The sequence below is a fragment of the Zootermopsis nevadensis genome, unplaced genomic scaffold, assembly GCF_977971745.1.
Source record: "Zootermopsis nevadensis isolate Lab colony 2312 unplaced genomic scaffold, Znev_1.0 Znev_ptg000023l, whole genome shotgun sequence".
Classification (NCBI taxonomy): Eukaryota; Metazoa; Arthropoda; class Insecta; order Blattodea; family Termopsidae; genus Zootermopsis; species Zootermopsis nevadensis.
In genome coordinates, this window is record NW_028259155.1 from 4816427 (window position 1) to 4840248 (window position 23822).

General features: G+C 37.4%; 1 protein-coding gene across 4 annotated transcripts; it reads right to left on the reverse strand.

The window, feature by feature from the left end:
• Positions 1-4352: 4352 nt before the first annotated feature.
• LOC110831129 (putative E3 ubiquitin-protein ligase makorin-1) lies at positions 4353-22924 on the reverse strand. Of its 4 annotated transcripts, none has more exons than XM_022066772.2 (8): positions 22606-22922; positions 20334-20621; positions 17037-17173; positions 15656-15888; positions 14874-15085; positions 13175-13285; positions 11404-11557; positions 4353-10542 (listed from the first exon to the last, which is right to left on the reverse strand). In XM_022066772.2, the coding sequence occupies exons 1-8, from the start codon at positions 22638-22640 to the stop codon at positions 10405-10407; spliced, it is 1308 nt and encodes a 435-aa protein (XP_021922464.1). In that variant the 5' UTR covers positions 22641-22922; the 3' UTR covers positions 4353-10404. The 4 variants fall into 4 exon arrangements, with proteins under 4 accessions (XP_021922464.1, XP_021922463.1, XP_021922465.1 ...); XM_022066771.2 differs by having other exon boundaries at positions 20328-20621; positions 22606-22921; XM_022066773.2 differs by lacking the exon at positions 22606-22922 and adding an exon at positions 22379-22545 and having other exon boundaries at positions 20328-20621.
• Between the last annotated feature and the right edge of the window lie 898 nt (positions 22925-23822).

Consider the following 23822-nt stretch of genomic DNA (forward strand, 5'->3'; position numbering starts at 1 on the left):
CGACAGAGAACGCCTGTGTCAGCGATCGAGACCGGCAGACACCGTCAGTTAGAGACCGAGACTTGCAGAGGCCGGTTCATGCAAACACCGAAGCAGGCATCAACCGAGTGAGGTAGAAGGCCGAGTCCGACAGACAGGTTGAGGTATTCACCGAGTATGGCAGTCATCTCTTGGGGAACTTTGAAAATTTTTGAACTTTTTTAAAATTTTCGAAAAATCAAAAAATGCTGGAAATTGTCTAAAACGCGAACAAAACCAAAGATTTTTGATATGAGGGAAAATTTTTAAAGTGAAATTTTTCAAAAAAAAATTTATGCGCTTTTTGGACAATTTGTAGCATTTTTGATTTTTTGAGAATTTTCAAAATTTCTTTCAAAAATATCCCCAACGGATGCATGGCAGAAGCGGTCTCTGTCGGACTCTCATATGTACTGTCTCTCACGTACGCGGTCTGTGCCTGATGCGATCTCTGCACTAACCGGTCTCTGTATGACACGGTCTCTGCACATGATGCAAACACCGAGGCAGGAATCAACCGAGTGAGGCAGAAGGCCGTGTCCGTGAGACAGGTTGAAGTATTCATCGAGTATGCCAGTCATCTCTTGGGGGGCTTTGAAAAAATGTTGAAATTTTTCAAAATTTTCGGAATATCAAAAAATGCTGGAAATTGTCAAAAAAGCGCACAAAACCAAAAAATTTTGAATTAGAAAATATTTAAGAAATTGAAATTTTTCAAAAAAAATTTGTTTTGTGCACTTTTTGGATAATTTCTAGCATATTTTGATTTTTTGAAAATTTTCATATTTCTCAAAATTTCTTTAAAAAATCTCCCCATCGGATGCATGGCAGAACCGGACTCTGACGAACGTGGTCTGTGCCTCACACGGTCTCTTCGAAATTCTCCCCATCTGATCCTCACCAGAACAGAACTCTTCTCAACTCGGTCCGTCACACCAGGTGTGCTAGATTCAGTCTCTGCCACACCCTGCCTCTGCAAGGCACGGCTTCTGCCACACCTGTCTGCAAGACACATTCACTTCCTCACATGCTATCTGCCGGACTCGGTGTCTGTCTCCCAGCATTGGCTGAGAAAGGAATGTGCTTGGCTGGAAATGGGACTAACATTGGTTGTGATCTGCACGTGTTATGATGGACATGGGCTTGGCTGTTGGGCTTTCAATACGCTTAAAAGTTTGTGGGCTGGCTCTTATGGGAAAGGGCTCAGCTCTGCAGGGCTCTCCTGGCATTGCCTTCACAGGGTAACCGAGCTGGGCTTGTCATGGGTTAGATATTGGCTGGGTCTGTGCAGGGCAGGGAATGTTTGGCATCTGCATGGCATGAGTATCATGATCAGAATCAGTATGTTTTTATCCTGGTCATGGACTGGGTATAGACTGCGCTGGACACGTATTGTGCATGTGGTTGTAATGGGCTTTCCTGGTAACTGTTTGGCCTCAGAATAGGATGGGCATGGTCCGTGTAGGAAATTTGCTGGTGTAGGCATGGGATGGAGAATATCTGGGTGGTTATGAGCTCGGCTCATCATGTCTTGGCCTCGCGTGGCCCGGGCTGGGTTATATAGTGAACTCCATATCTGACGCATAATGGTTTCATAGGTGCCTCCATATGAAAAGCATAAAAGGCATATAGACACCCACAAAAGGACGCCTCCATGTACGACTGCTGTAATGGATCTTAAGACGCCTCTCTGTGTTACTGGTTATTGGCTATTTCGACATTTATAATTTACTGGAATAATGGCTAATACAAAGCCTCTGTACATAACTGAAAAGTTATACACACGCCTCCACATCAGAATAGTATAATGCTAATTTAGGAACATCTGTACCTGATTGTTTTATAGCGACACACATACTCGACTAGTAAACACAACCGATGGGTTTACTACATTCAAAGAGGCCTTCATTACTGAGTGGCATGAGAATACACGGGGTGTACATAACTGACTTATAATAGTTGCACAAACTCCATGCATGACTGGTTAACGACTATATGTACCCTTCAATACCAGACAAGTATAATGGAAAAACAAGGTTTTCCGAAGAAAATGGTAAAATGCACGTGTTCATGCCTGACATTTACAGTGGAATGACTGGTATAATATCTATATAAGTGCTACCATTCTTCATTTGTATATGAATATAATCCTCCATAAGTTACTACTGTAATGGCTTCTGAGAAGAGAAATTATTTTGCTTAAGAAAAATGAAACAAAACCATTGCAGTGGACAATATGAAAGCAGTAAATGGAGCATTCAACACCATGACAAGTTTGTTCTTAGCTGTCTGTAAAAAGCCATCTTTAAACATAAATATCAGGCAAGAGGCCAGCTCTGTGAGAATCCGCCTGCAAGCAAACAAGAGACAATCACACTGCACAAACAGAATTACACTGAAAATGGCTTTTCATGTCTGTAGTAACAATTTAGAACTTCTGACACACTAGTAACAGTAAAAGACGTAAATATATAAGAAGCAACGTGGAATCTCATAGAATGACATGGCATAATTTTCACTTTTGTTTTGGTTATGAAGTCGGGAAGAAACCGTTAACAATAAAATCAAAACCACTACATGAAAAGAGGTGTAAAATCTTACATATCTTGCTTCAAACTGTATGGGTCTGTGTTACATAAAAGCTACCAGCATTTCAGACTCTCACAGAAACCATATGATTCAACACATACAAACTTCACTGTCTCATCTTTCTCTTTTACACTTTTACTGTTTCGTTTCAAACATTCTTTGTTTATAATAGAGTAAAGTAAAAGCTGTCCCACTATAAGCCATATAGGCACTGGGGGGAGAGGCTGTATAGCTCCTATTCATTCTTGACCTAGACGGGGGTTAGTGGTCAGCGTCACGCCCCATTCGCACTTCACCCCCAGAAAGGGACCCTGGTACCCATTGGATAGGTGGCTGGGTGGACCTCAGAACCAGTCTGGACACAGAGGCTAGAGGAAAAATCCGCTGCCCCATCGGGGATCAAACCCGTCATCCATTCCGTAGCCGATCACTACACCGACTGAGCTACGCCAGCTTCTAGTAAAACTAAAAGGGATAATAAAATATTATTCATCACAACAGGACATTCCTTGTCAAATCAACCACCAATGTTCAAGATTTGCAAGAGAGGCAGGACGAGAAAAGGGATATCACATGTCTAAGAATAATGATTTACTGTACAGCGTAAGACTACGAGAAACTGAGCATTTCTAATGATCCCGGCCAGTGACAACGTACCAGCATTTTACTACATAAACATTTTCAACAAAATAGTATTATAAATTAACATATAAAATTTTCATTTTATCAGCATTAAATCAAAATCAAAGGCAGACAAGTTTTTCTTACTACATTGTAGGTTCTATTTTTACAAACGGCAATAGAATTACGTACTGCCGTAACTGACGAAGATTAATAAATGTAATTACAGTTTCTGTATCATATTACAAATGCCCAGTTAAATGCCAGACACGTGAGACACCGAATGCGGGTGCCAGTTTTAAATTCAGGAGTATTATTAAACCACGACGTGCCACCACAAACAATTGTTTTATGGGGTTTGATACTTGAATGAAAACTATTCCTATATTATTTGTATCACATCTCATACCAACCCTCAACTGGTAGGGTGGGGTCATAATTACCCACTCTACTATTTTCAAAGTAGTACAATAAAGTAGTTAATGCTTCCATTTGTCACCTACTTTCTCTACTTTATCATCAGTGACTTCCAGAACATTGGTCGAAATTAATGTACAGTCATTGTTCTGTCTGTTGATAACTTTTGTTTCATTTCAAGGTCATACTGACCCCAGCCTACTGTAAGGGTACATTTTTCAGGAATGTGACATTTCGTTCTTTGTTTTTTCTGAAATATTTATAAAACAGTTGTTCCATTTACATTAATTTCCTCGTATGTCACGAGTAGATACAGTAATGAAGAAGCCCTTGTAATGTGTGTAGAGGGAAATGAGCACTGAACATGGAAAGAACACTAAAGAATAATTAGTCATTCAGAGTGAACAAGGAGGAAGAATACAGTATGGAAGTGGTTGATCAAAGTGGAGTACATGCCTTATTATTCAAGGCTTCAGACATAATAACTCATCACCACGGGCTACATGGAGCTACAAAGTATTATCCTTCAAACGACACACAGATTGTGCAGGAACGCGTACTTAGTACGCGGCAGGGGTGTGGCCGAAGCCATGCGATGGTACAAACAGGGATATCTTAAAGTCAACATTTACTCTGATGGGGCTAATGTCGTAGCGATACACCTAAGATTTGAAGACAGGGAAATAAGAAAGCAATAATCTCGCAGCAGTGTTTGAGATTTTTTATAAGTTCATTTTTAAACTGTCAGGCAAACTACATTCCATCTGAACAGCTAACAGTTGATGAATTGATATAAGACTTCAGAGGTAGTGTCACTTAAAATTGTACATGCCCAAAAAGCTGAACAGACATAAAAATAATCATTTTGGCATATGAAAAAAAAAATACACTATGGTGAATGCCCATGTATATACTGTGGTAAGGAACACATCCCAATAAACAGGTTTTCAGTAAAAACACAGCATATAGTAAGGCTTAGATCTTGGTGATTTGCATCAATAATGACGATAATAATAATAAGGCTTTTCGGTAAAATTCTAAGTTAGAATATGTACTGTGCATTATAAAGGTTACATTTATTAAGTTTATTTCACTGGGATCATTCTGATCCCACCCTACCAGTTGAGGATTAAAACACGTTAGTTTCAAAAATGTACTAATATCAACTGTAAATATAACTGGTAATCCTAGCGTGTATCACATCTTTTCCAATTATCCTATTATCCAGCACGTATATTAAAATCAAATTTCATGGGGAAAAAATAACAGAAATATGCTTGAGACAAGCATATAGCTGCCACAAAAAGCATGTAATTTGATTCTAAGTTACTTCCGTACAACAAAGCAAAACATTTTCTGAACATACTAAAGTAATAGTCAAAAGATTCCAACTGAAATGACTGGAAATCTAACACTCATAATATTGAACGCAGTAAAACAGATTCACTGAGATACCTATGATTACATCGAAGATCCCACTTCCAATGTAATGTCTTCAAAATAAACTATTAAAGATTTTTTAACTAAAATGAAACAGCAAAAACTCACTAAATTTGAAAAAAATATGAATCATTAAGACAAGTGAACAGAATATTGAAACACGATATGAAGTGCATGGGCAAGAATGAGAATACCAAACCATCAGAACTTCAAAGACTAACAGATATCGATAAAATACTCTAGGGTTACAAGCTGCGTCAGGTGGCTGAATGGTGAATAACTTCAGTCGCCGCGAAATCTTCACTTTATACTAACCGATAATCTTATGAAATATTACAAATGGTTTTAAGGGTTTTAATGCCAAATTGTAAATAATGTTCAGGAAGAACAGTGGTAACAACCTACAAAATTACGCGGCATCACAAACCAAAAGACCACAATCCATTTCTGATCGCCCAAGAGGATTTTATGACACTCATGCACCACGAAAGTTTTAAATCTTACATATTTTAATTGCTCAAATGTGTAATTTAAATAAAGGTTCAACACTGTTCTATATGTTATGCTTTATCATACTGAATGCACACTGATACTTGTTATATTTATTAAACTATGCACTTTTAACATTACTGCCAAAAAAAAAAAAAAATGGTTTATCAATTCTTCAACTACTATCCTCATACAAACATCTGATCATAAGATGCACCCTTTTCACTCACTACATATAAGTTAATACCTTGTGTCTAAAATAAAAACTTCTATCTGGATCGTTACATAATCAGATCCATTACCACACCGTTACAATCTTCAATGTTAAAAACTTTTACTTTAAAAGCATTTCGGAATATAAAAATGTAACTTCTGTGGTGTAAACACAGCACATCACCCTCTCCCAATACTTATTCTGGTGTTAATACTTATAAACATTATAAAACATTCCGGCTCTGTACAGTTTTAAGCGTAAATTAATACACCATTTGTACTTTTTAATTTCATTGCATTCTAGTTACAAAAACTGGCATGATAATTCAATATTCACTATGGCCAACAATCTGAGTAGCTAAAGATTTAACCACATCTGTTGCCTGTCCGTGTTTATCAGCCAGTCACTTTTCTTATATAATGTACATTATTTTCCTTTCCATTTATTTTTAATTTTTTGAGAGAACTTGCCAAATTTTACAGCAGTTATTAACTCTTTTTAAAATACAATAAGTATTTCACAACTTCATTTTATCATGCTTCCTGAGAAAAGAACTATTCCGACAAAGGAATAACAATTACGAAAATTGTAAAAATTTTCTTACAGTTCCTTCCCGATTTCTCATGTCTAGAATAGGAAAACTGTGACAAATTTGTGAAAAAGAACAAAGAATTTGCTCTACTGACAAATAATTTACAATAAAAGTAACTTGTTATTTACACAATTTGATTGCTGTGTTGCTGGCGGTTCCAATATCAGATCATAGACCAAACCACTTCTAAACCCAATGTTTTCACACGACAGAAGCAAAGGGCGGAAAACTAAATACCAGCATGCCATTACCTAGATAGAATTAAATGTCTACGTCATTGCTTCTGTGACTTAGTACGATACGGCAATGACATATGAAGACCTAACAACACATTAGATACTTGTATAAAGCCAGTATTTTTGTTTTAAAATTTAAGATGGATAAAAGAGAAGCTATCCTGCTACACGCCATGTAGGCACTTGGGGGGGAAGAGGCGATATAGCTCCTACTCATTCTTGACCTCAGCACTAGATGGGGGGGGTGATTGATCGTCACGCCCTGTCTGCGCTTTATTCCCCGTGAAAGGACCCTGGTACTCATTGGATAGGAGGCTGGATGGGCCCCAGAGCTGGTTTGGATGCAGAGACTACAGGAAAAATCCTCTTCCCGTCGGGGATCGAGCATCAGTCCATAGTCAGTCACTACAATGACTAAGCTACCCCAGCTAATAATATAATTTCAATCTGAGCTATAATTATAAAAATGCTACTAGACATGATATCATTTTGGAAGTAAAGCCGGCCATTCACGATCGCTCCAGATGGATGACATCCGAATGGATGACGTCCAAAGAGGTACTACATTCACGGTCGCGTCACGCCAGTCGCGGTTTGTTGTCACTCTGTGAAGTGCGTGGTGTTTGCGATGGACGAAGAATTGTTACTAGCTACGGCAGTATGCCTGTATATTAAAAGGAGGAAACCAAAACGAAAGTGGTCAAAGCAATGGCTCTTAAACAGAAGCAATTTAAGTCACGTCAATTTAATTAGTGAACTGAGTTTGGAGCTGTCAGACTGGAGAAACTATTTACGAATGGATGAGTGTGCTTATTTCCGCTTATTGGGGCTAGTCACGCCTGTGATACAAAAACAGGACACGAATATGAGACAATGCATCAGTCCTCATGAAAGATTGTCAGCGACTTTGAGATTTTTGGCTTCAGGCATGAACTATGAAGAACTGAAGTATGTGACAGCTACTTCTCCACAACGTTTAGGAGTAATTATCCCCGAGACTTGCAGGACAATACTGCAGTGTTTGAAAGGAAACCTTAAGGTAAGGTCAGGATTATTACTATATTTGTTAAAATTTAATTAGTTTCTAAATGTAATTATTTTTTTACATTTAATTAGTTTCAATTAGTTCGTGAATCACATGACTGATGATGCCACTTAAGAGGCGAAACATGTCTCATAATATATTTTAACTTATTTGTAAAATACATGGCAACTCTCTATATTTATCAATAACATCAATAACGAAATCACGCCCCGACATTATGCAACTTTCGACTTGACTCGTGGCAGACTGCCATGAGAATGGACCACGTTTCCGCCACTCACGATACGATGGCGCGATGGAGTGATGGAGCGATCGGATGGATTATGGCTCGACAGAATATCCAGACGAACCCACCGCGCCACGCCAATGGACTTGAGTTTCCGCATTCACAGTACAATTTTGGAGCGACACCGCGCCATTTGGACGAATGGAGCGATCGTGAATGGCCGGCTTAAGAACGAAAAGTCTTCTGTAAATTTTTATCTTCTTTTTGTTACTCAACGATGAAATATATGTATGTATTAATTTGTGACAGCCTTGAAATTTTGCCAAATATATAATATATTATTAAACACATCTAAAGGATCTTTTATGTGGAATGATATGATAGTTAATGGAATTTTCATAGTTAAATTTAAGGCTAAAGGTGCAAAGTTTCATACCTAAAAACTCTGCAAACAACATTATGAGACAAAATAAATAGGGAGAAACTCCCCTCATTTTGTCGAGAGAATTCCCCAAAAACGTCTTGGCCACGAACTTCAATGGAAAATAGCAAAGGGTCGCGCGAGTAGTCGTGGCACCTAAATGCGCGATGTGTAAGCCGAGAAAGGGGAGCTCAGTAGTAGTGGGGGTCGCACAGCCTCAGCTGCGGTGACGCACCGAACTAACACAGCTAGAGCTACAAACCAACTGAAGCTGACACCCCTCTAGCGCGCGCTTCGGATGGGTCCATCTCACACGACCAAAATCAGTCCTTGCGCTAGTGCCAGCACTACTCGCGTGACAAAGAAATTCTAAGAAACTGTGCTAGAAAGAAATGCTCAAGTTTGCATACAATGAAAAAGGTGCATCTCCAAACTGGGTAATTATAGTATACTGTAGGAACATGTTTCAAAGATTAGTCTTCAAAGCCACATTACATTTAAAAAATTATTTGGTCTAAATTTTATATATGTAGACTACTGATCCCTGTGGCAATTTCCTGTATTAGTAAGAAGTTTTCACGGCGATGAGTCTGAAGATGGCCGTCTTCTGGGTTGTTGCACCACGTAGTCTGGCAGAAGTTAACAGTCACTTCAGAGATAGCAAGCGCTTCTGAAACAGTAAACTTCTGCCAGACCGCACGGTGCAATCCACACGACAACCGTCTTCTTCCCAGATCATGTTCATCCATGCAAGAAATTGTTCATGCTTCTCTCCTGGCCCAAATACAATTCTGTTTGTACATCTGCCTTGTGCAGTGAATATGTGCAATTTTTACCATTAAGTGATCAAATTCATCTTCCAAGCACTGCCCACTAAACACAACGCACTATATCTGTTGCATACCATGTAATGAATTCACATTTCTCTGTAAGTACTAATGTGAAATAATAAATGTTAATACTAATCATTTCATTTATTTGTTAAGTGTGTTGTTTTATACATACTGGTAATGGGTATTAAAATAACTGCTCTTAAAATCCCCGTTTCCAAGAAACGCCTGAACTAAGCTCATGACTGGGGCCTCTGAATAGCCCTGAATTATTGTACTTTCCTCCAGTAAAGTTCCACTGTGCATATTATATCTGAATCAAAAATTTTCCCTCTAACCAACCCCTCAAATTAGAACAATTTCTACTTATAAAGGGTCAATAATTTCCCACTGACTTTTAGTAATATAAGCTATCAATAATTCTCATATGCTACTCAATTACATATTTCTTAAAACTGCACATGCTTAAACAACTGGTGCAATTTGAATCTCTAAATTCATACAGTACTGAGAATAAATGATTTCATCCACAGAAAAACATAATGTAAATAAAAGCCATACAGGAAATTTACATTTGTTCACTTATCTTCAAATGTACACAAGCAATTCTGAACTTATTCAAAAATATGTAAATTCAATAAGTGCAAAATTCAAACAGGTAACATATGGAGAGGGGCGAAGTTTATCCGTAACTCATTAAAAAAAACCAACATACATACAAAAAATAAAATCTTAATTCAATTTTTACTTATATTATTCTACCACGTTTCAAATAAAATTCATTGGTTTTACCAATGACGGGTGTTAGTTCCCCCTTTAATAGTGGCAAATATGAGTGCTTCCAAATTGAAATCAAATTTCGGCTGGCCTATCTGCTTCTAAGAAAAAAGCACTCGGTACGAAGTGAAACATTCACCGGTTATTTAACATACATTTAAAGCAAGCTATTAATAGTGGGGCTCGTTGCCCCTCCCCATATTAAACTTTGAAGTAAAATTATTTAACATGAGGCATTCAGTATTACCCAGCACAAGAATTTCTACCTACAAAGAACAAACAACACATTTTTTTTTCCAATTCATTATAATGGTACATACACTATTTTTGATGGATTTAATTCAAATAATTCTGCGGGCTCCTTACCTTGCCAAAGTACAAGTACTTCTATAATGAGTCTATATTACAAATTTCAATCCTATCCCTTCACAGTTGGCAGTTGGTAAAGGAGATTTTGAGGTCCTCGACAGCTGTTCGGTCAGATGGGACTTAGTCAAAGAACAGTTCATAATCTGACCAATCTGAATCATCTGAATCAGAGAAGAAGGCCACTAGATCATCAAGTTCGTCAATGCCATAGAGCCAGCGGTTTTCCCTTTCATCCAAAAAGTCCCAGAGAATTACTTGCTGAAATTAAAAAGAAATAACGCATATAATACTTCCACAGTAACATTATAGATTGAGTCGGGGCATGACAAATTTTTCCAGCAGTTTTAATCACCAATGAAAGCAATTTGACATGTCGTCAACGAATGGAATAAATTACCTTTGACGGTGTACCTTTTCACGACTGATATTTGTTTGCGTTTACGCCATACAAAACAACATTTTGACGTGAAACAAGAAAGGATTTTCAAAATTGTATGATTGATAAAAGTAATCAAATATACAGGAATACTACTGATAATATATGCCTTTGCTCGTGCTTCCGTTACAAACATATTTTACAACTTCTTAACAAGTGAATGCTTCTGTTCAAGTCCAGGCTAAGTCTCAGTCACCATTTGTTCCAAGAAATGTTCGTGTGAAGGAAGATAGTTCATTCTCGGAAACCAACAGCTCAGGATGTTTACACTTTGCTTGGACTTTTCATGCTAATGGAAATTACTCATAAGCCTTCTCTGCGATTATATTTCAAAATCAAAAAGAGTTTTGGATGCATAACAAGAGTGTAGAACTATTGTGCAAATCTCCATATTTTTTAGACTAGCCAAGGGCCACCAAAGTTACTTAAAACTTTTCCCATAATTTCCTGCTTTAATAGTAAATTTCAGACTATATCTTCAAAGATGTCAGTAAGTACCTCTAAAAAGTTGGGTCAATTTCTACCAGAAAACTGTCAAGTTTATATATTCCAAATTTACTGCAACTGAAATGAAATGTTCCATTTTCATGAGCGAGCACACAAACGCTCACACAAATCATGGTTCTTGTTAAGTCAGCAATTCTTACAGTTAAGTTCCTCGGCCTGCAACAAAGAGAACTCACCTGCAGAACATCAATATCAGCGCTGTGCCGTCGCTGACGAACTGGTGGCCCCACATCTGCCTTTGTTCCATCAGGGTAAGCATGCAAATAAAAGCACTTGTTTCCAAAGGGGCACTTCCCTCGCCCTGACTTGAAATATTTGCAGTCCTTCACACTGTAAAGAACAATGCAAACTTCTTATCAACTGCCATTCTAACAGAATAAGCATCCAAACTACAGTGAAACCTCAATCCATCGCTCCCCGAACTATAGTTTTTCCTGATGCATCGTCTGTTTTGTTCGGTCCCTGACAATTCCCATGTTACATTTTCTCCATTCTACCGTTAACCGAACTGCTTTCCCGCAACTGTCGTTTTCCCGTATTCATTGTTATTTCTCTCCCGTCAAAAACGATACATCGAGGTTTCACTGTACAAGTCACTACCATATTTATTATGTGTTCCTTACACAAAGTACATGGGAGAATGCATTATTGTCTGGTCGTGTTCCTTTGTCTGTCTGTCCGTCCATCCATTTGTCCAGTCGATTCAACTTGAATCGACACATCTGGATGAAGTTTTATGTGTAGGTTGGGCTATTCTGCGCAACCTTAAAATTGTACTTTTGAATACCCCATAACCCCATATATGGTGATAACAATAAGACAGATGAGGAAAGTCATGAGGTCAATATTGAGATGCCCTGATCTGGTGGCCAAAGTGGGAACTATAAAAGAAAAATATCTAGAAAAGTACTTTCTGAAGGACTTGAAACATGCATAAAAGCCACACAAATTCCACATGTATCCATGTATTCCTTAAAAACAATTAAAATAATCGGCAGGACTGACAGTAGCGGTGGGTTTTTAGCTGTACACCAAAAGTCATTCTGGGAAAATTCCAAGTCCCCCAAAAGGCTTATGTAAACAGGGACAAATAATTGGCCAACTGTTAGTACTCATAGTTATGTATGTATGAGAAAAATCTTTAACCTCTCAGTTCAGAGAATGCATAACATATTAGGCATGCAAAATCTTCAAATTTCATATTGCCACAGTCAGTGCAAACTTTTTCTTCTTCCTGTGGGTCTTGGCTACCTCCTTTTGAAGGTGTCTTACGTCTTCAAAGTGTGCTTTTGTGTATAGTGAGTGAAAAGCCCACTGCCTCCGCACAATATCTACTCAACCCAGAGTTGACTGCCAGAGCCATCTAGTAGTGAATCAGTGGACTTGGGTGAGATATGACCGCTGAATTTTGTTTATGAAACATCTCATTCATGCTCGTAAGGTTCTTAAACATCCCATAAATCTACAACATAGGAATGCCAGATTTACTTCCCCTCCAAAGAGTCGTAAGTTGTGCTACGGATTCTTATCACCCTTAAAAATCCATCGACCTCGGCCAGGTCTTAACCCACGAACCTTGGGACAAGAGGCAAGCACAGTAACCACTCGTCCACCGACGGTGACAGCCAATGCAACCTAGTCACTGTTAATATATGGCAATGAATGGGAGGGATCATTATTTTCTATACCGTAAATTACCATTATGAAAGCTAGGCAGGATACCACCTATGTCATGCCTAGTACTTTACTTCAAATGTGCAAAGTAATGCCACACAAACTGCAGAAGAAACAGTTCTGATGTCAAAACTCAAAAAAACTGTCACATTTTCTTCCTAAGAATTTTCTTCCAGAAACAGTTTGAAACCTGAACCCTTGTCAACGTACCTAAATGGCTCTATCATTTATGCAAGGATTCTGACGACACCACTACAAAACCAATATATTTACCTGAGAGCACCTTTGTAGTCCTTGATCAATTTCTCTTTCTCCTCCTTTGTGTCAACCCAATACATGCTGGGGCAAACAAAATCTGAAGTCACTCGACACTCTGGACATGCCCTGGAATTAACATCTATATGAAGATTTTGTCGATATATTTACACCATATTTATACTCTACTGGGGACTAGCGCAGAAAAGGTGTAAAGTGCACAAGAGTCTAAAATGCATAAAATGCAAAATCATAATTTTAGTAAAATGCAAATTTGTTCTTTTGGACTTTCTCCATCTAAATTATAAAACTACAGTGTTCCGGAAGCTGAATTCTGCTACCGTTTTCAGATAGGAAATGTGAGCCAAGAGCTTGGGACCCCTGGTTGAGCTAGCGTCAGACCTGGGGGTACAGACAGCCCATCACATAGGCCTTCTGTCCTCTTCCCTAACTTTTCCACCTGAAGACAGACACAGAATCCACCTTCTGACACACTGTTTTATAACTTAGATGGACAAAGTCGAGAAGAACAATTTTACATTTTGTATACATCATGACCAGAAACCTTCGGACTCTGAACATAAGCTTATTACCGTCCTTCACCTCGACTCATTATTGGAACGCTCAGCAAATATTGTAGGTATATTAATCACTGTATGAACATTTTACAACAAAAAATTCCCAGAAACTAGAAACGTACAGTATCATGACGAAAGTTAAAACTATTTGTCACACACTATGAATGGAAATGTATTTGGTAATCCAATATTTCCACATTAATTTGCTCTTTTTCAATGACATGACATTTTTAGACCATCATATTCGCTGTTGATAGCAAATAATCCGAGTTGTTTCACCAAGAAATCAAGACATCCCACATGTCTGTAATTATCGTGCAGTGTTTCATTTAAGGATTTTTTTCCCTTGTGTTACCACCATGCTTTATCAAATGTGCAAATAAAACAGAACAACTACCGGGTCTCCAATTTATGAGGTTACGGTCGTGCTTACATTGCGTTATCGGCCGGTGCTGTTGACGTAGGCGGGACTTGTACGCGTGAGTCACGAGCGAGTCAGTTTCGGTGCCGCTAGTAACAGCGAACTACAAATATTTCTCGTCACTAATACATGTTATTACATTAATTGTTTTTACCTTAAATCACAAAAAGAAACTATTCGGCAATTTCCCAAGAAGAGCTTCGTCGAGTATTTCGAAACATGTTAACGAGATGTGAAACTTGCCTGCAAGCACAAGGAAGTCACTTTGAACATCTTTTGTGATTTAAGGTAAAAACAGTTAATGTAATAACATGTATTAGTGACGAGAAATATTCGTAGTTCGCTGTTACTAGCGGCACCGAAACTAACTCTCCCGTGACTCACGCGTACAAGTCCCGCCTACGTCAACAGCACCGGCCGATAACGCAATGTAAGCACGACCGTAACCTCATAAATTGGAGACCCGGTACAATGCATGCAGCAGACCCACGTAACAAATTACACACCATAATAATACCACCAACCGTAATGCATTCACACATCAATGTTGAAATTATGCTCATTACATGGTAACTAATTCATCGTTTCAGAAATTGAAAAATGTAAGTTTTATTGTATCACGCTCTGATAGCCAATTTATAGAATTAATGTTTACACGATATTTGTGTAAAACTACAATAAAAAATAAACAAGAACAGCAGATATTAAAATGCCAAACCTGATTATTTTGTTCTCAAATTGTTTCGCCTGTCGCCATTTTCGAATACAAGTGAGACAAAAGCAGTGGTTGCAATTTGGCAAAATGCCAAAACGCTGCTCACGCGGAGATTTCTCCATCACCACTTCAAAGCAAACCCCACATGTTTTGTCTTTGGATCGTGCCACTGCGAAGGACAACTCCATTGCTTGTTCATGTTGTTTGATGCACTCCTGAAACACCAAATCCAATAGCTCTCAAGTACTACATCAAAGTCTGGCAATCAGAATCAACATACTGTACATCAACTAGCACACAACAAAGGAACAGAATGGTTACCCAGCAACCCTGACGATGAAAACAGAGATGATTCTCGAAACGGCAGAAGATTTGGTTTGTTCACCGTTCAGCTACCTGAAGCGGCTTGAAGCCCGAGAGTATTTCATCAACTTCGGTCGCCGCAAAAGCTTCATCAATTTCCTATTGCTGACGCCTTTCTAAAGAATCCATCCGAATCCGAGGCCCTGTGTAACATTTTGTAACATGCTGTTTTTTTAACAGTAACAAGTCGTAAACACCCTGTTCAACCCTGTAGATAGAGGACGACCCCTTGCTCACTGTCTGCAACTGCTTATTCCATAATTTGCAGCTATCTCTATACCTTGGGGCCTTCTCCATCAAGAACATGAGGACACACCATGCCATTTGGAAATATACAAGATGGAATGTTAAATCTAATAACACACTATGATATAACCTGCAAAATAAGGATGTCATTACCATATAGCAAAGCAACTACTCACATTGATGTGTTTCTTTCGCTGCTCTTTGTCTTGCGGATGTAATGAGGCATGACCACAAAGATCGCACGTATCGCCATGTACATATACACACTGGCTACCGAATTTGCACTCCCCCGCCTCTTTAAAGGGGCAAAGCTTTTTCTTATTACTTGATGAGGATAAATTTGGTTGAGGTGATGAAACCCTTTTGCCAGCCACTGGATTCAATACTTCAGCATAAGACTTAAGATGCACTACAAACACACAACACACCACTTACAAAAACATGTCAGAACAATAATTAATGACATGAAACAAATAATGCGCCAAAGGGAAAAAGTTATTTATTGTAATTTGTTGTGTGAACTGAAATTTGATGTTTTTCCTTAGAATCGGGCATACATGTCGGTGTCTTTGCTCGATACAAATTCGCACAAATAATTGTAATTATTGGAAGGCACAGAAAAGCCATATATAAATAAAAGCAAGAAAATTAAGAATTGTCACAATTACAATGCCAGCCACACAGAATATTTTAAGCATTTTTGTTGCACAAAGCTTACAACTAATACAACTACAAATTGTCTCCTCACTGAAATAAACATGTACTTTAGTTGAAAATGGCTTTCTTCTGGGTTATGCCATCAAGTGTGGTAGAAGTTTACTGACGTTTAAGGGGTCCTTGCCGTTTCCATCATCAGGGCAATGAAAAAGCTGCTCGGCCTACTCATTACCCTGATGATGGAGGCAGGAAGGACCTCTGAAACGTCAGTAAGCTTCCACCAGACTTCACAGCACAACCCAGAAGACAGCCATCTTCAGACTCACTGCTGTGAAAACCTACCATGTACTTTCTGTTTGTTGATACTGACAACAGTGTTTCTCTGTCGGTACGTATGCACATAACTGAAATTGTCCTCAATAAATTCTCACAAAATTCCACCGTCAAAGCCACCCTTCCGAGGCTTTACACAAACTCTGTTCAGGTGTGCGAGCATAAGTGTGCAGTCATATTTTTAAGGATTACCACATAAAACAACTTAAAAATCCTTTACAGCCTACCTGATATCCTCTTTGATGTACAAATTCATGTTTTTTGCTTCTCATGTAATAAGAATAATACATATTTTACTTTCAGAAAGAAATTATACCATTTCTTTGAATGGATATATTTTCTTTTTGGAAAGTAAACACTTTTTCTATATTAAATTTCTCCATGTGGATACTCCTTAATTTATAATTTTAGAGTCAGTGGTTATAAAATATATATACAGCATTTTCTTAAATACATCTTTCAATTTTAAATACCCAGAATTAAATCTGTCAAGCAAGTGGTACAATGGCTATTTAAACTGAATACTTCAAAGGTTAATTAAGACTGACTAATTAGAATTCTACTCACCATGTTCTGCTGTTTTTAGAATGTTATCTTTTCCTGCAGGGACAAATTCTGGTGCATTTACCCAATTCTCATCTGAGTCTTCCCAAATCCCACTGTCAGAACTGATTCCTTGTTTCTTCAAAACTGACGTTTTCTGACTATCAAGAGAAATGTAAATAAAACGATAGGCAAACAAAGTAAACTAACTTTTGACATAGATATTAATGAACGGTACTTGTGGGTTATCGAGACACATCGCTTTAAAAATAGGTTAGGTTAGGTTAGGTTAGTTGTCATTTATTGAAATAAAATATAATAACTTTCAAGTATATGTCATTTATCCACACACATTAACCTAACCTAACCTAACCTAACCTACTTTTAAAGTGATGTGTCCCGATAACCCACAAGTACCTAATGAACATATTTATTATTTATTTCTACTGATTCACGTTTCAAACTATATATCGACTTCAAACAGGCCTACGATAGAATAGATAGAAATCAACTAATAGAAATAATGAGAGAATTTGGATTTCCTGCGAAGTTAGTAAGATTGGTGAAAATGACCCTGACAAATACTTGCAATAAGGTGAAAATACAAGGTAGGGTCTCTGACAGCTTTGAAACAGTGGCCGGCTTACGACAGGGTGGCCCTCTGTCTACACAGCTATTTAACATTTGTCTAGAAAAGATCATTAGAGCAATCAAAACAAACCCTGGAGGACACATCTTTAATAGAACCTGTCAGATACTCGCATACGCAGATGATTTGGTGGCGCTGGGAAGAAGCATGAAGTACCTCATAGAACCAATGGAAGAGATAATTACTGCAGCCAAGAAAGTACGCCCAGAGATTAACAACACCAAAAGCAAGTACATGCTGAACAAGACGAGCGGAACCAATGAACCTCGGGTTGCAGAGATTGCTGGGAGGGAATTTGAAAGGGTGGAGTCTTTCAAATATCTAGGCTCCTTGATCACAAGCTGTAATGACATACTCACAGAAATAAAAGCAAGAATCACTGCGGGTAACAAATGCTACTATGCTCTAGGCCAAGTTCTCAGGAAAAGGTATATCCACCAAAACCTTAAAGTGCGGTTGTACACTACTATAATTGGCCTATGGAGAATTAGGATGAATATCGAGCTCGAGAAGCTGTTCAAAAGCTCAGATATTGTAGCTGTAATAAAGTCAAGAAGGATAGAATGGCTTTGACATATACTCCGAATGAGTGATGATAGAGGATGTAAGATGATCATCAATAGTAAACCTCCTAGCAAATTAAAGAAAGGAAGACCGAAACTCCGGTGGATCGAAGACGTGGAGTCCGGTCTTAAACAGATGGGTGTAAGAGGCTGGAGAAGAAAAGCACAGGATAGGGAAGATTGGACATCGATCTCAAGAGAAGCCAAGGGCCGTAGTGCTAAAGAGGAAGGAAGGATTCACGTTTTAGATCTCAATATACTGATGTTAGTCGACGAAGGTCTGCGGGCAACGTGCATGTTATAACAGCAGCTTAAAGTGATGTGAACTGCATTACCATGTCAATGTTGTAAGAAAATGAAAGATAGTGGATCATGATATTATTTGAATAAGATACTGCCCTCATATTTGCCTAGAGTGACTGAGGAAAGTCACAGATTTCAGTCAGAAATATCAGCACTAGCTAAGGTTCAATATGGCTGCCCTCACATACAAGCAAAAAATTCTACTGCTGAGCTACGAAAGATAAGTGTAGCTGCATTACTATTAATTGTAATAAAAACTAGCAGAACAAGCTAACACTTATATATACATGCCGCAAGACAAGCTTGTTAAATTAATCATAAATTATAAATAACAGTTTCCAAGATCCCCAGGCCCAAATCTGTGTAATTTTTGCCTGTCTGGAAAGCTAAAAACAATGCCAAAAGATTAACCCCTACACATTTACAAACTTCATTAACCCCTGTCCCACCTGCTTTAACAATCAATAAGTCTGTATTTTTATTTACATTTTGCATGATTCTCTATGTACAAAGAGATTATATCCTTAATGGTCATTTAGATGCATTAAAGGGCCAACATTCATCAAAAAGTAGCCTAATTTATGCAAGTCACAATGTAATACGTACACTGGGACAAGCAAAAATGTCTGGACTATCGTTACCTCCGAGAGAATTTAAATCTGCTAATTAATGGCTATAAATGACTCTGGGGTTGACTATGGCACAGATCTGTCATGCCTGAATAAAATACTAAAAGTACAGCTATCAACAAAACTGTGCAAAAACAAAATATGGACATCAAAACTGATCATTTTCCATCATGAGCTAGTTCTTTCCTTCTAACCTGCATTGGTTTCCACTTATTACAAGTGATTTTAGATCATTCTTTAAGCAACATTCTTGAGATTGCAAATATTTTACATCAAAGATACATTTCCACTTCATGCAGGTTCCAATGAAGATGCATTTTCCTGTATAAATAAAGCTAAATACACGAAAATAAAACAAAACCAAAATTCACAACAAATTCATAACAGAACTATATCACTACATGTAATAAATCATTTAAATATCTAGGAACAACACTGACAAACAAAAATAATTCTCACGATAACAGAATAACCTCTGGAAATTCTTATTATTCAGTCTGAAAATGTCTTTTCTGTCTCGAAACTGTTATTATCCCACTTATTTTCGAATATGATTAGAATCAGTACATATAAAACAATAATTTTGCCAGGTGTTTTGTATGAGTATGAAAGAGTCTCTTATTTTTAAGAAAGAACAAAATTCTCAGGAAAAAATATGGATCTAAGAAGGCTGAAGTGATATTATACAATTAGGAATTCTGTGACTAACACACGCCACTTTATATTGTTATGGTACTTAGATCATTGATCATTAAATACCAATTAAACTAACAACAAAATAAGTGGGATTTCTAAGAACCTGTCTACAAAAACCGAGGCATAAAAACAAATACTAACGTCATCAGAAAATCACTAGATGAAAAACTGATATTAATATCTAAAATACGTGAAATGTACTATTTGCTATTTTCGAAAAATATATTTAATCGTGTATGAGAATGTCAGTGCCCTTTTTGCTTTAAAATATTTTATTAGACGTAAAGTGCCATTGAGACATGATGCAATCATTCCAAAGCAAAATCTTAGACGTTTCAAATTAATTTTCATCTGTGAATATGACAACAAATAAAATAATGCAGCATTTATTTGGTTCCAGGATGGTTATATGCAATTGCAGACAGAAATCTCCTTTTACGCTCTAAAGGTTGAAATCAAATGGAAAGTTATATACCTGTACCTAGCTCCTTGCCCATTTTTGTTGATATGAGTGGGTGAGTTTTTCAGAGTGGTAGACGACGATGCCATGCTGGTGTTCTGACTAACATTGTTTGTACTTGAAGCAGAGACCTCACCGGCATGCACAAAGCGACAACGGGATCCATACACGCATGAACCACGCTGATAAAAACGGCAACGTATCTCAGAAAGATCAGTCCTTAAAGATGTACCCAAGGATGATCCGGCGTGTTCCTGATGTAGATAACGACAAGCTTCTCCCTCGCGACACATTCCATTTGCGTAGTACCTGGTGAAGGTAATGATTAACTTAGGAATTCAATTATATATCCAAAAACCTCTTCTAACAGGACCACCAATCTACATCCATAATTTTGGATCAAGTATGTTCACTAGGCAAATACATAACTAGTCTAACAATTTTATGTTTTACTACGAATATAAAATTTTCACACACAAAATACATAAAACATATAGGATTTGAAACTTTCGCGGCTAGTACAATCAATAAGATCTCCTCAGGCAATCAGCCACGTCAACTGGTTACCATAGTAACTACTGACTAGTAACGAGCTGACACGGCTAATTGCCCGAGAAGATTTTTTTGACATAAAACATACATTGGTAAAGTTATCCCAAATGTTTAATTAAGCACGAATCCATTCAAACACACAGGAGAGTAGCAATAAAGCACTACATGTGTGGTTATCAATAACTACCCATCAACAAGTCAGACTCCTGCTTCATATATGGAAGGTCCCGGACCAAAGATCAGCTATCCTAACTTTTATTTTCCTCAGTCACTCCAGGCAAATGCCAGGATAGTACCTTAAGTTAGGCCATGACCACTTCCTTCCATATCCTTTCTAATCTAATATTCACTATCATCCTCTCATTTGACGCTGTGTGTATATATATATATATATATATAGTCTGAGCTATTGAAATAGCATTGTCAAATAAACTATAAATAAATACAAGTCAGACTAAAATACTGTTAGATACAGCTTTGTGATTATGAAGTTTGATACCCTACATATTTGCCACAAGGCTACAGAGACAATGAATAACTTACATCACTTTTAGATTATTAATATTTTACATTCACTTTGGCCTGATTCCTACTTATATTAACAATTACATAAATGTACAAAACAAAGATGCTACAGTACATTCAAGGTCAGTGAAATAAAATAATTATGTGCTTACAGGAGGAATCTGGTTTAAAACCTGTCATGTGTTTATCATATTGAGTTTTGCCATCATTTTAACATTGTACTTCTAGAAGAATACAAAGATTGTACTCAGCAATAAAATCCTTTCTCAAGGAACCAACAGACCCAACTGAGGCTGCAGTGGTAAAAGATATAAATCTAGTCTCACTCTACAACAGACATTAAGATATTATTTCTATACTCAATTCTGCTTTCATGTACAAAATGAAAGAGAAAAGGCCACATATAAATTTCAAGAAATAAAACTCGATATTCTTTCTTCAGACAAAGACAAACTAAACATTACAAATTCAGCATTAGTAAGGTAAGGGCTGTTTGTTTTCATACCTGCTGCCCATCTATCTCTGTACATTGCTTGTAACTGTTCTAGTTTTGAATGCCTGTTATGAAAATTCTCCGAGTAGACAGATAAAATTTAGCACTTCCACTTACATCCACAAAGTTTACATGTTCAACGAATTTTATTTAAATTCAAGGGGGTCTGTGACTAAGAACTTTTTCTTATTTCTTTAAGTACTGTGCAGATAACTTGGACTTTATAGGATCATGTAAATTGAACTCCACTATCTTCTACCAAAGTGAGCAATAATGTACATCTCTTTTATTCGTCAAAACTTGTTCAATATACTAAACAGTCACATTCAGGCAATTCAACGTTGTTCTTAAATGATGTTTATCTTTGTTGGCCTTCACAGGTAACCTAAAATTTAAAACCGCCAAACACTGCATACTATCTTATCAGCTCATTGCTCTACGATACTGCAATAATATGAAAATAATAACTAATGCACCTGCATAACGAATCACTTACTCTGTACTGAATAAAGATCGGAAATCACTTTTCGAAATATGAATGCTTATTCATTTCACTGAACATGGCAAACCCATTGGTCAGGATGTTATAGGCAGCAGCATCAACTTTCGTCTTTTACTTTCCGCCAAACCAAGATACAGTAAACCTAACAGTTTCTTTGAACGAAATGCTACAAATCATCATAGGAAAGGCAGCAATAACGACACAGGTCTTAATGTTCTTACCGGCATCGCACATTTTGGGTCCAACCCTCTGCCATTTTAGAAGTTTCAATTCAACGTCTAAAATTGTTGCGACACCTGTGGTGGCAATATAAGAACTACACTGGCATCAAGTTCTGAAGCACTATTCCTTCATAATATTCAAACATTCTCGCTTGTAAAGAACTAAGTAGTCAAATAATTTATCACATCATAGCATATTACAAAACACCTTTACATAATCACTATTACAGTCAATAATTTCTCAAACGTTTCGGCTATTTTCGCCTTTCTTTTCATTTACTTCCTTTTTTTGTGGTCCAAAAGCCAACGGTTGTATTTATTTTCTGCACGGATAGGCAATCGTCTTGGCACAGATTAGTTTCTTAAATGGCCTTCAGTGACACACTTCCATTAACCGAATGCATTTTTGAATGTACATACCAAGGAGAATTAAATTTATGTGGTCGGGATGTGATTTATCTGTCATATATTTAATAACTGTAATAATTAAAACATTGTTTCTTGAAAATATACGTCCTTAAGCAATAGAGGGTAGTCAAAAGGAAACTGGCAGCCAAAGAGGTGCTCATCGAAATACAAGGAGCATAAACATGACTGACTACCTATATTGGGATTACAACCTATCACCCTGAAAATAATCTTTTGGATATGTAAAAAAACTCACTGCACTTTTTGAAAATCTTTGCTATTGTAAGAAACGGGAAAGAGCAAAATATTTGGACATGGAAAGTCATGACGAGGCGAATTCAGTGAGATCGGCCGCAAGAAACCTAATGAAATATATAAATTGTAGTGTCGATTTTACCTACATGCACTTTGAGTACTATGTATAATTGCCCCAACATCAGTTTTATCTACACCACTTCTGTTTTATTTATTCCCTTTCCATAATACAATTTCGTCTATTCCGTTTTGCCAACGTTGCATAGGATAAAACTGTATTCTTGCATTTTACGTTGAACAAAACTGCATCCTTGCAATCGGTTTTGTGTGAATTTAATATGGCTCGACGGATGGGGAAGGAGGGGAGACGACAACCTATCCTTACATTTTCTATGTAGTAAAACGGAATTCTTGCAGTCTATCAGCATGTTCACATGCACCAAAATTAAACCTTGTTTTTTTACATTCATGCTCAAAAGCCGTCCCCCGTAAAGTATGTCAATATGTAATCTAACTGAATCATAATGTTTTGTATCTCTGCAGGAGCTTTGAAA